Source organism: Rhea pennata, chromosome 27 (genome assembly GCF_028389875.1).
Source record: "Rhea pennata isolate bPtePen1 chromosome 27, bPtePen1.pri, whole genome shotgun sequence".
Classification (NCBI taxonomy): domain Eukaryota; kingdom Metazoa; phylum Chordata; class Aves; order Rheiformes; family Rheidae; genus Rhea; species Rhea pennata.
This window is the reverse complement of record NC_084689.1, coordinates 2,675,591-2,687,957: the sequence shown is the minus strand read 5'-3', so window position 1 is coordinate 2,687,957 and position 12,367 is coordinate 2,675,591. Positions and strand designations below refer to the sequence as shown.

Genomic DNA, 12,367 nt, shown 5'->3' with positions numbered 1-12,367 from the left:
GCTGCGCGCGGCGGCGGCCACCAGGGGGCGCCGCAGTGCGGGCGCCGCGGCGCCGCGCGGGCCATGGCGGACTACGAGGCGGTGCAGCGCGGGCCGCTGCGGCTCAAGGGCAGCGGCGCCGCCCTGAGCGCCGGCAAGCGGTGAGGGGAGTGCGGTGGGGGAGCGCGGTGGAGTCGGGGACAGCCACGGCTGGGCGCTGACCGCCCTCTGCCCGCAGGAAGAAGAAGAAGGCGAAGGAGAAGGGGCAGATCCTGGAGCAGATCGTGAGCAGCAAGAAGCAGGAGGAGGAGAAGAAGCGCGGCCTGGACAAGCGCACCCCGGCGCAGGTGGCCTACGAGAAGATGCAGGAGAAGCGGGTAGGGCCGCCCCGTCCGGGGGCCAGACCCGGCCCGGCAGCTTGGGCTGGGGCTTGACAGCCCTCAGAGGGGGCCGCGAGCGCGGTGGGTAACGGCCTGTGTTGTGTCTTCCTCAGCAAATGGAGAGGATCCTGAAGAAAGCCTCCAAGACCCATAAACAGAGGGTGGAGGTAAGCACGAAATTCACCTCGTTTACTCCGGCCCGCCTGTATTTATCAACACGGAGAGTGTTGTCAGCTCGGAGGAGCAGCTTCGCCTCTGTGAAACCCAAAAGCCAGGAGGCTGCGAGGCCGTGGCGCGGTTCAACATCAGTTAAATCGTCAAACATTTCACGTTTTCTCTCTCTTTCTCTCCTCTAGGACTTTAACAGACACTTGGATACTCTGACTGAGCATTACGACATTCCTAAAGTCAGCTGGACTAAGTGAACGGGCTGCGTTCTTACAAGGCTTTGGATTGGGAGTTGTGTTCGTATTGAACAGGGATTGCTATGTAAATCTGTGTATTCCCGGTATCAAACGTTTAATATATTTTCTTGAACATTTATGACCTTGCACTGTCTTGACTGTTTTGTCTTTTTTGCAAAGTATTCAACAAAACCTCTTCTTGGCTAGTGAAACCTTTGATTTAGATAGGTGCAGTGGGCTATTTTCTCAGAGCTCAAAGCAGGGTTAAGGCCAAAACCAGTCCCTGCGAGCCAGCTGGAAAACTTCTTCTTATATGAGTTTGATACTAACTGTTCTCCTTTCTGTAACTGAAGAATCTCAGTCTCTTAATTAGTGTAAGCTGCACTTGTAAATTACAGGAACAGTATTGTTTGTTTGTATCTTGAGTTCTTTCAGAGTTAAGGCAGGTTCTGCTGTTTTCTAAAATCCTCTTGTAATTCTGATATAACTTCTCATTAAAATGCTTCTTTTGTCCTTTTTTGGTGCTTGGTTACCTGGAAAAATAGGTAAGGGTGCTGATAAAGCAGACATTTGCATGTGAGTTTTTCCTGTGGTTTCTATCTTTGTGTACAATACTTACTGTTTTTTGAGAGATGTTGGCCAAAAGCCTAACCTCTCCCTTAAAAATGAGTTGTGTGTGCTGTGGTCGGGTTGGCCAGCAACGCTGAGCATTTGGCCAGGATGCTCAGCCTCCTTCTCCGTGGGCCACGGACCTTCAACCCAGCGCTGCTCCTGCCCAGCCCGCCACTGGGGTCGTTTCTGAACCGCGGACCCATCTCCAGGGAGGTCGGACCTCCCCCGCAGGGGCCTATTTTTTGCCCGGCACAGTGGGACGGTGGCGTGCGGTGTCCTTCCGCCGTCGCGGCCGGGCGCTGCGCTCGTATCCCTCCTCGCGGCAGCCGGGCCTCGTTTCGCCGCTTCCTGCCGGAAGTGCCGGCGCGGGAGGCGGAAGTCGGTCGGTCCGTGGCCGGGGACGGGGCGGCCCGGGCGGCGGCGGCGCGATGTCGGCCAGCGCCGTCTACGTGTTGGACCTGAAGGGGAAGGTGAGGCCCGGGGGCGGCAGCCGTCGAAGAGGGGCGGGAGGATCTGCGGAACCGAGGCTGCCCCGGCCTGGGCTGCCGAGGGGCGCGGGCACGTCGGGCCTGTGGGGCTGCCCCGGGCCTGTGAGAGGGGGGCCGAGCCTCTGAGGCCGCCCTGGCCTCTCCTCGGCTGCTGCTGAGGCCTGTGGGAGCCGCTGGCCCCTCCACGGATCCCTCAGACGCGGTTTCACCTGCTGGGCGACGGCACGGGGAAGGCAGGTTGCGATGGGGGAGATGTGGCTTGGGTCCGTCCTTGGCGCTTGGAGATGCTGGGGGAGGTCTGCAGATATCCGACCTGTCCGTTGGGCTCCTGGGCATCCTGTTCGGGGTAACTGTGCTCTGCTATAACTGGAGAGAGTTTCTCTCATCTGAGTTAGGTATTTTTTGCTACCAGGGTGTGTGCAGCTATAGGTGAAGAATAACTCTAGAAAATATTAATGCATGACTTTGCAATGAAAGATTAGCGCTTGCACTCTGGTCAACAAAGTGTTTTGGAATCCTGTCTTGCATATATATTATGCAGAGTGGCTAGAGTGAAATTTTCTGATGTTTTTCAAGTTTTTTAAAGAGACTTTCCAAGGATTTTGTGTGTTGCTCCTGCATGGTAACATCACCTGTAGAAAAAGAAAAAGATTAAAGATTTTGTTGTCCTTTTTGTAGGTTCTAATCTGTCGAAATTACCGCGGAGATGTGGACATGTCAGAGGTGGAGCATTTTATGCCAATCCTTATGGAAAAGGAAGAAGAGGGGACACTTTCTCCTATCCTAGCACATGGAGGAGTTCGTTTTATGTGGATTAAACATAACAACCTATATCGTATCCTTTGTATTGCAAATCACACTTGACGTGATACGTCAGTTGCTGATACGTTGCTGATTTTCACTGTGTGTCTAAATGCAAAACTGGATATAGGTGAAGTGGCATAAGGCATAATATTAAGTACAATGATTTTATGCTTTAGATAACATAGCATGTTCCAGCACAGAAATGTATTTATATTAATTTTACTCTAATAAACTAAGTCCTGAATCTTTATATTGCACTTGACTAGAGATACTGTTAACTAAATATTGTGGCCAACCATAATTGCTGTACCATAGTTTTGAAAATGCACATGTTAAAAATTATTTGGAATGATAACTTCGAATGCATGTTCCTTAACATCTTTTATCAGTTGTTGCAACTTCTAAGAAAAATGCTTGTGTATCACTGGTGTTTTCATTTCTGTATAAAGTAGTTCAAGTGAGTATGAAATTTAAAAAGAAATTTCTGTCTTTTTTCCATCTGAATGTGATCTAAATAAAAGTGCATAGAACTTTCAGTTTTTAAAGAGCGCTGTGGTAATAGCACTTGTGTTTATATTCAGTTATATTACAGAAGTATTTTCCTAACCGCCAGTAATGGAATTTATGTTTTGTAGCTGAGTAGGCAAAAGATGTGACACAATGATGTGAGTAGTTGCATAAGACCTGAGAACACAGAGGAGGATTGGGAACTTGTTGCATGCGTAGGGTCATATAATGTGGGTTTTATGTTTGGTTCATCTGTACTTGGTAAGAAAAAATACTTTAACTGGAATAAATATTTTTCATAGTAGTTAGAGTTACGTCTAAGATGTTGCAGTTCCATTTTAAAAGAGTGGGTTTTAGCAAGAACGCTATGTGAAGATGCTGTTGTTCCTCAATTAATATTTTCCTTTCTCTGAATGTTGTTTCAGGTTTTTTCTGAATATTTCAAGGAGCTGGAAGAAGAAAGCATTCGGGATAATTTTGTTATTATTTATGAGTTGTTAGATGAGCTTATGGATTTTGGTTATCCACAAACCACTGATAGTAAAATTTTACAAGAGTAAGTAACAGTCTGCCTCACTTCAGTTACAAATTTCTTAGGAAGATTTCAGTATTCTACAATATGCAAACCGGTGCTTTGGCTTGATCTGTTTGCCCAAAAAAGAATCAAATGCTTCCTAAGATGTAGCTTTGTAGTATCAAAATTCTCTTGTGTGTTGCTCATGTGAATCAGACGTTAAAGATGCTTCAAAAGCTGCAAAATGTAATTTTAATATTTTCTGTTACCTTTATGTGGTCGTAAAGGTACATCACTCAGGAAGGTCACAAACTTGAAACTGGAGCTCCACGTCCACCTGCAACTGTTACTAATGCTGTGTCGTGGAGATCAGAAGGGATAAAATACAGGAAAAATGAAGTGTTCCTGGATGTTATAGAATCTGTTAACCTTTTGGTAAGTATCTTTTATTTGATCTTTTAATGAGAATTGTAGTAGTAAGTGTTTTAAAGAGCTTATAGTAACCTGCAAGGGTACAATAAAGAGTCAGACTAACTGTGGTTAGGTGTACTGTAATATGTAAAACAATCTATATGTCTTAAGATTGAGTATCCATAAAGGCATCCAGTAGATGAATAATACTCCATTTGGGTGTATTTTGTTTCTGACAAGTCTGCGACTAACTTCTGATATGTTCTTTCTTCCTCCTCCTTCCATCTGTCCCTGTCACCTCCTTGATCATACTCCATTGGCATGACTTCTCAGGAGAAAGAAATCCCCAAAAACTGGGATGGGTGGAGGAGTGTTGTTTAATTTCATGACATACCGCATCAGAGCATTCTTACCTTTCTTTCCCTTGCTCCTCAGGTCAGTGCCAATGGGAATGTATTACGGAGCGAGATTGTTGGATCCATTAAAATGAGAGTCTTTCTCTCAGGGATGCCAGAGCTTCGCCTTGGTTTAAATGACAAAGTTCTCTTTGATAATACAGGCCGTGAGTATTTCAGTGATACCTCTGTAATCATGAGGAATGTTGTCTGGATTCTTAAACTTTGAGGTGCTTGAGGTTCAGGTGAAAGGATTTGATCATAAATGATAGAACTACTCCCTTTTCCAGTGTAGAAACACATGAGGTCTTTTGTGTGACAGTACTAACCAAAAATAGAATACTATGGTAAGCATCAGTTTGCTTCTTCATCTCTTTTTGTTGAGGCTGTTGAAGTCTTCAAGAAAGCTATAGCTATAGCAAGCTAAATAAAATATTGGCTAAAGCAGGGGGGATTGTCAGCAGACAACTATTTTTGCTGCATAACCAGCTGTGATGAGACTTCGGACGTAATTTTTGTAGCATCTTGAAACTTTGGCGTATGTATTTTCTGATAGGTGGCAAAAGTAAATCAGTAGAACTGGAAGATGTAAAGTTTCACCAATGTGTTCGTCTCTCTCGCTTTGAAAATGACAGGACAATTTCTTTCATTCCACCTGATGGAGAGTTTGAACTCATGTCATATCGTCTTAATACCCACGTAAGTCTGCATGTTTGGATCTACATTAGAATCTTTTTTTAAATGAGAATGTTTTAGAGTGTAGGTACTATTGTGAATGGCTTTTGTCTTTTTTTTTTCTCTCAAATACAGTACAGTAGTTATTAAATCAACTGTTAATAGCAAAACTTTGTGCACACTATTTTTAGAGAAATTAAGAATTTAGAAATAACTTGGCAGTAAGTCTCTAAAATACCATTTCTGTGACTTTAAGCTAATTGCACGATGAATTGACAGTGCACTGTGCCTGACAGTAGCAGTATTTTAGGCCATTTAATATATTAGTGTATGTTAGCTATAGTGATAAGGGTAGCTTTCACCTTAGAAAAGGAAAAATTCCATATATAGAGTGTCCATAATATACAATGATGACAGGAGACAGCAAATAAAAAGTCATGAAGTTCTCTCCTTAGTGGAGCATTAATTCTTAAAAACAGTACTTTAATTTAGAGTTGTTGTTCTTGGGGTGTGTCATAGCTCAGTCCTTTGTGACTTGAGATATTGACTATTTTGGAATGAAAATGTTTGTTATTAGGGATTATTCAGAGATACACTTATAAAACCTGTAATTTTTGTAATATTTCCTTGTATGTATGTCAAGATTCCTCGTTTGTATAAACACTGGGGTGGGGGTGAGATGGTAATTTCAAACACTACAGACTTTGTTTTCTGTGGGTTTCATGTGCTGAGTGTAGCTTTATGGGAAAACAACGTTTTTCTGACCATGTCAAAGTAAAACCTACAGCTGTTGAGTGTTTTTCACCACCAGGTAAAACCACTGATCTGGATTGAGTCTGTGATTGAAAAACATTCCCACAGCCGCATCGAGTACATGATCAAGGTCAGAAGTTCTAAAATAATTATGCCTAATTTTAGTCTTCCCTCTCATTTGTTTTTGAAGCTTGGCCAGTGGTACATGCAGTTTTATACAAATATTTAGTATTTTTGTGGGATTTGCATCTGTTGCAAATTTCATTTGTAAGGTATGATCTCTGCATTTCAATCCTGTTTTTCAGTAAATAGATCACTGATTGGGGAGGAGGGGAATTGTTCCTCTCACAAACCTCTGAATCATTTGCATAATGAAAAATGAAATGGAAATATTTAAAGTCTGCTTTTCTCACTTTTCTTCTTTAGGCAAAAAGTCAATTTAAGCGTAGATCAACTGCCAACAATGTGGAGATTCACATTCCAGTTCCTAATGATGCAGACTCGCCAAAGTTTAAAACCACAGTTGGAAGTGTCAAATGGGTTCCAGAGAACAGTGAAATTGTCTGGTCCATTAAATCTTTTCCAGTAAGTGTTATTTTTACAGTCTTATCACCTAATGGTGTGATAATTATTTAACGTTAATATTTTATGAATGTTCCAATTCAGCCTAAAGCAGCTTCTAATACTATCAGACAAGTAGTAGTGGCCTTTTTTTCCCCTTTTCTCTCAGATAAAGAATTGGAACTTGCCCGTAGATATGTTAGATCATAGTGTTTGTAACAACTTTTTCAGGTGGGATAATTTTGCAGAACTAGGTTAGACAACAGAGTTTGAGGGATGTCAGTGGATGGTGTAATCCTTTGGCCTAGTTTTTGTAGCAGCTGTTTTTGTTTGTCAGATTATTGCTCATGGTACTGCCCAAAAAGCACAATCTCTTTCAAATGCTAATGGAATGGTAGCACTGTTACCTGTCATGATTTCATCAGAATAGTCAGCATTACCCACAAGAACCTAACTTGCTTTATCATCTTTGAGGGTGAGACTGCTGAAGAAATTTGTTATGTCCCTAGGCTGGTCTTAATTAAATCTTCAGTTTAGAAAATACCTGAATTTTATTTTTGAATAGAAATAAGTGCTCACTTGTAAACCTTAGAAAAGAACTGAAATAATTAGTGGAGTTCAGCAATTACTGACTTATTGTCAGAAAGTTTTTTTTTTTTTTTTCAAAAAAGCCTTTTTTTGGTAGGGTGGAAAGGAGTATCTGATGAGAGCTCACTTTGGACTTCCAAGTGTTGAAGCTGAAGATAAAGAAGGAAAACCTCCCATTAGTGTCAAGTTTGAGATTCCATATTTCACCACCTCAGGAATACAGGTTAGTAGCTGAAAATAGAAAATTAATGGTAAATTAACATACTAGACTCATAAATTGTTGCAGTTAAGCTTTGTAGCACTTTCTGCCTTGCCTGTAAAGCTCCTGACTTACTCGAGTTCTTTGATGTATTTAATGTCCTGGCTGTCTCTTGTCTCCTGCAAATACTTCCTTCAGCTCATCATATGGAAGTGCCATGACTCCTTGATGTTTATATTATGACTATGATGATTCTGGATTTCTCCTGCCTTAGGAGGACTTTCTTTAGAGAGACTGATCAGAGAACTGGCTGTGTTATTTCAGATAGAAAACATGCTGTTAATGCAAGTGTCTGGGGTTTATCCCCCTCCTTGCATCTGAAAGTTTTGTTCCACTTACTTTTCTTGTTCACTGTTGTCCATAAAACTCATTTTTTTGACAAGAAACATTTTTTATTAAACACTGTTTGGCTGAAATGAGAGTCATGTAACATACTTCTCTTTCCAGGTCCGCTACTTAAAGATAATTGAGAAGAGTGGCTATCAGGCTCTCCCATGGGTTCGTTACATTACCCAGAATGGAGGTAAATTGGAAAGCAATAGACTGTAGACATCTCGATCTCACATATCTTGTTTCTGTAGCATACGCCAACACTTTGAAACACACAAAAAAACATTTGCCGATATTCAGTAACAGGCTATAGGTATGTTTTACATTTACAGATACTGCTTTCTTCAGTCACCTTGCAATCTTAATGGAAGACCTAACAGTAGCTCAGTAATGCTGTTCAAGGATTTTATAATTAAGCTGGGACTCAATTACTTTTCTAGGGTACAAAATTAAAAACTAAGCAATGCTCACAAATATTCTGCCAGCTTTAAGAGAGTAAGACGCTGTCAGTACTAAAAGCTGCTAGATCTGCTAGCAAGCAGAAGAAAAGGGTTTTTTTTGTGTAAGCATGCACAGAGTGTTTTGTTTGTGTTTTTTTTGTTCCGTTTAGGTTATTTCTGCTTTTATATATAGTGTGTGTGTGTGTGTGTATCCATCCCAATTTGCTGATCATAACCATTGAAATTTTGCTTTTACAGACTACCAGCTTCGAACGCAGTAAACGCAAGCACCACAGAAGACAGAACTTCAGGCCTAGAGTTTGTTTGCAGAAACCTCTGTGGTACTGAGAGCTGTGAATGTTGTTGCCAAGGTCTTGTTTCTACAAACACGGATTGTGCAGGAGAAAGATTGGAAAATTACTGTTTTCAATAATGTGTTTGAGCATTTGAACCATTAGTATCGATTGTGTGGATATTTATTTCATTCTTACAACATGCCGATCTTGCTGCTAAATGCTAATTACTTTAGGAGTAGCAGTTATCTTGAGGAGACAGGAATACAAAATGAACCTTGAGAATGTCTTGTCAATGCCTTGTCAGTTGTACTCACAAAGTTTCTAGTATTCATATTTTAGAGTCTTTAAAGACATTGGCAGCACTGTACTACAAATTAGGGAGACGATTGTGCAATTACATGACTGCTGAACACTTAGTTGTATTTAGCCCAAAGTATTTATTTTTTTTTTTAGGGCATCTGGGTGCCTTAACTCATTCAAAGCTCTGTTAACTTACAAAGATTTACGGAATATGAGTTAAAACTATCCAAAGTCCAAAAAAAACCTATTTATGCGTGATTTTAGACCAATTTATGTGGAAGAACAGCTTCAAGTGGTGGCTTTGTAAACCATTAAAATTTTAGGTGTGTTAAAACTAAGTTAACAGAAAACGAGGTCACAGAAGTAAATATCAACAGGAACATCTCTGTGGAAGCATGATGATTGCTGGTTCAAATTAGTCCAGGTGCAAGTTGAAGAATCCCAATACATTATAAAAACCCTATGCAAATTAAGTAATATTTGCTTTTCCTTTATTAGTAGGACAAAATTCAAAACTATAATGTGTAGGTATAATACCTTATATTAAGTATTTAAAAAAACAAAACGATTGTGGAGGCGATGAAATTTGATAGGAAGATAGTGGGGATTTTTGCCAAAAAATAGTAATGTGCTCCAACCTCTTCCTGACCATTGATTGTTGTTTATGGAGAGGCTGATGGAAATAGTTACCATTTCTCTTCCAGCTTGCCTTCATATCTGCTTTGGCCAATTATTTCCCTTCTTTCCTGTAGTTCTCTAGAATTGTTTATTTGCCCTGAAAGGGATGCTTGCTTTCTCAGTCTCCTCCATTTGTAAACAACTGTTATCATAAGCTTCTTGGCAGAATGCAGAACAATTCAGAATGTTAAAAGTTTGGGTTTTTTTTAACATGCTGTTTCATTTTTCTGAGAAGGCAAGATTGGCATGGGTGTATATAATTGTTTTGATTTCAGAAAAAAATTAACAATTATCAGTATTTTCTTTAATTTTTTAGAATGTTTTTGTTTGAATTTAGTATTCCTGACAGATGCTGAATTTGAACCATTGAAAGCTACATATTTGTCCATGAACCTGTTATAATATACGTATAGAGTACAAGGTTCTTAACACCACTTTGTTGAAGAGCTTTGACTCTGCCACAAGACTGAAAAGATATTCTGGTCATTGTCCCCATTAAATTCTTGTAGAATATATGTATCTATATATACAGTAAATATTATTAGCAAAAAAATCAACTAAATTCCCCTGAGATGCAGCTTCTATCATGTTATAGGAAGGTCTGTTTCAGAAGGAACTGAAATCTGAAGATGTCTAGGTAATAACAAGACAGTGGCTGGTTAGATGATCATCGATGTGGAAATGTGTGTTCTGGAGTAAAAGTTACTGCATTTGTCACCCAACAGGCTTTATGTTGAAACAAATTAAATCATCTTGTTCAAGATCTTGGTTCCACTACTCATTTTCACTTGAAAAATTAAGCTTATGACTGGACTAAACATTTTATATTAAAATTGTAAATGGTTGACCAATTACTTAATCCATCTGATGATTCTGTTCTTCAAACTGTTCATTGTAATTACTTGCCTGTAAAATGTGACTCAATAGCTTCATTTGTCTTCCTGTTGAAGGTTGTATCTTGTGGACCAGAACAGTATTTTTCTTATATTTTGTAGCCATTTGAGTCTGTTTCAATGATGGGCATCAGCCCTACTTGTCCAGGAAGTAATAAAGGGCAAAAAGGCCTCTTTGAATCAAGTGCACCTCACTCATCCTTTTGTCACTTTGATCCACAGCCAGATCTACCCTCTGATCTTAGAGTACATTCAATTACTGTAGCATCAGGCCTGTATAAGTGGAACTTTCAGGTTTTATAAAGTTATTTCTGATCTATTTACCATATATTAAAAAAATACCCACCCCTTTTTTTATACTCATAATTGTTCTCTGCAAGCTTTGCATGTTTACCGCAGAACTAGTATTAACACACAGTACAAAAAACCCTTAATCCATTCATTCTTGAAATGTGGATCCCTGCATATCTACGCAGGCACAAAAGCAGAAATGAGAGATGCAGTATTCACACTAGTTTTTGTTCAAGAATAACTTTTCTCTTGGGGGTTGGGGGTGTGACGAAATAGCAAGTTTTGTTCTTAGAGCAACTGCAAAATTTTTTTGTGTTGGTGGCTTCAGCTTTCTCCTCAACATAAGAAATGGTTAAATTTGATGATCAGCCAATATATTACAGATGTGCCTAATGTAGAATACTTTTTAATCAAGAGAATTTGAATAATTCAAATAAGCAATATCTTGTATGCATTTTCCATTCAGTGGTGTTTCACAGGGCTGTCTGTGTTACCTGGAATTCAGAGCACAGAAAGACTAAACTTGCCATGGTGAAGTGGCTCTGAAAACACGTGTCTGTTTCTACCACCAAGCCAAAAGTGTTTGAATATTCTCCACAATTCTGTTTTTGTAATAAGCCGTGAAGTAAACTTTTCTCCACAAATTTCAGTGTATTTGCTATGTCCTGCTTCAAGAGCAGTGAGCCTGCGGAAGCATTTCCCCCATCCCGCCTGCAAAATTACACCCTCATCTACCTCTCGTTTAATATGATGGCTGGTCAGATAGCTGTTCCTCAGGGTGCTTCTCCCTTGGAGTAACAAGGTAGTTTCACTTCTTGCAGTGACATTTGTGTGCATCTTGCTTCCTTAGAACAGGAGAAGATTGTAACAAACCAGTACATTTCTGGTACTGGTTTTCTCCTCTTTCTTTTCTTTTCTTTCCTCTCCTTTTCTTTTTTTTCCCCTTTTTTTCCCCTCGGTCCCTTCCACGACCGGCTCTGCCAGTAGATGGCATCCTGAGCATGCCGTGTGTTGCAGCTGGTTCTGAGGATGTCTATTCCCATTAATTGTAAGAAACAGTCTCATGCGCGCAGACAGCGTGCTGACGTATTGTTTGACTTGGAAGGTACAGCTGTCTTACTGCTTCTGAGTTCATGTTAGCAAAAAAAAAAAAAAAAAAGGCTTTAGAAGGGAAAAAAAATCTTTAGGTTTATTCAGTGTGATGTTTTGGAGTTCACTAACCCGCTCTTTAATTTAGTTTGGCCGTTTCCTGTTAATGCCCGTAATTTTTCTGATGTTGCTTATATAATACGTGATAATTGAAAGAGCGCTGCCCAGAGCAGAGGGCACGAGCCCGCGGGGAAGAGCTGCAGCGAAAGGCAGGGCTGCGGCAGCAGCGACCCGGCGCTGGCTGCAGCCGGTGCTGGACCTAAAGACACGAGCGCTTCACGGCCGTAACCAGCTCAGCGAGGCTGGGCGGCGGTGTGGGGCCGCCACCTCCGAACTGCTCGCGAAACCCAGGCGCAGCAGGCGCTCCTGTTTGATTATAAACTCTTACTCATAGCTCCGGGGAAGCGAGTCCCTTTTTCACTGGATTACCTTTAGAGAAAGCTAGTTTTGCTTTGTTTTCTTTTATAAAAAAAGACTGTAACAGCTGCCAAGCTTCATTCCACCTCTGTCTTCCAGCCGGGGGGTTGTTTTATTGTTTTTCTTCTTTCGTCTTTCGACTTTTCCTTCCTTATTGCCATGCCTTTTCGCCCGTTTGCTGTTTGGATCGCCTTGCGTGCTTCTTGACCCTGACCTAAGCTGGTTTTGTCTATAAAGAGAGAC

General features: G+C 40.9%; 2 protein-coding genes across 4 annotated transcripts; both read left to right on the top strand.

Moving 5' to 3' along the window:
- The first annotated feature begins 37 nt into the window (after nt 1-37).
- FAM32A (family with sequence similarity 32 member A) lies at nt 38-902 on the top strand. The gene is made up of 4 exons (XM_062596239.1): nt 38-140; nt 218-356; nt 473-526; nt 716-902. Exons 1-4 carry the CDS (start codon nt 64-66, stop codon nt 782-784), a joined length of 339 nt encoding a protein of 112 aa, XP_062452223.1. The 5' UTR covers nt 38-63; the 3' UTR covers nt 785-902.
- Nucleotides 903-1,747: 845 nt separating this feature from the next.
- Nucleotides 1,748-10,451, top strand: AP1M1 (adaptor related protein complex 1 subunit mu 1). Of its 3 annotated transcripts, none has more exons than XM_062596374.1 (12): nt 1,748-1,845; nt 2,542-2,698; nt 3,057-3,124; nt 3,600-3,730; nt 3,976-4,123; nt 4,535-4,661; nt 5,051-5,193; nt 5,981-6,052; nt 6,349-6,507; nt 7,169-7,294; nt 7,778-7,853; nt 8,359-10,451. In XM_062596374.1, exons 1-12 carry the CDS (start codon nt 1,804-1,806, stop codon nt 8,379-8,381), a joined length of 1,272 nt encoding a protein of 423 aa, XP_062452358.1. In that variant the 5' UTR covers nt 1,748-1,803; the 3' UTR covers nt 8,382-10,451. The 3 variants fall into 3 exon arrangements, with proteins under 3 accessions (XP_062452358.1, XP_062452360.1, XP_062452359.1); XM_062596375.1 differs by lacking the exon at nt 1,748-1,845 and adding an exon at nt 2,183-2,258; XM_062596376.1 differs by lacking the exons at nt 7,778-7,853; nt 8,359-10,451 and having other exon boundaries at nt 7,155-7,282.
- Nucleotides 10,452-12,367: the final 1,916 nt, after the last annotated feature.

What these genes read in the sequence shown, in the direction of transcription:
- AP1M1 (XM_062596374.1), top strand. Translation starts at nt 1,804, where the DNA reads ATGTCGGCCAGCGCCGTCTACGTGTTGGACCTGAAGGGGAAG. An exon ending in GATAGTAAAATTTTACAAGA is followed by an intron (nt 3,731 to 3,975) that starts GTAAGTAACAGT and finishes GTGGTCGTAAAG; the next exon opens with GTACATCACTCAGGAAGGTC. An exon ending in TTACATTACCCAGAATGGAG is followed by an intron (nt 7,854 to 8,358) that starts GTAAATTGGAAA and finishes TTGCTTTTACAG; the next exon opens with ACTACCAGCTTCGAACGCAG.
- FAM32A (XM_062596239.1), top strand. Translation starts at nt 64, where the DNA reads ATGGCGGACTACGAGGCGGTGCAGCGCGGGCCGCTGCGGCTCAAGGGC. An exon ending in AGAAGATGCAGGAGAAGCGG is followed by an intron (nt 357 to 472) that starts GTAGGGCCGCCC and finishes TGTCTTCCTCAG; the next exon opens with CAAATGGAGAGGATCCTGAA. An exon ending in CCCATAAACAGAGGGTGGAG is followed by an intron (nt 527 to 715) that starts GTAAGCACGAAA and finishes TCTCTCCTCTAG; the next exon opens with GACTTTAACAGACACTTGGA.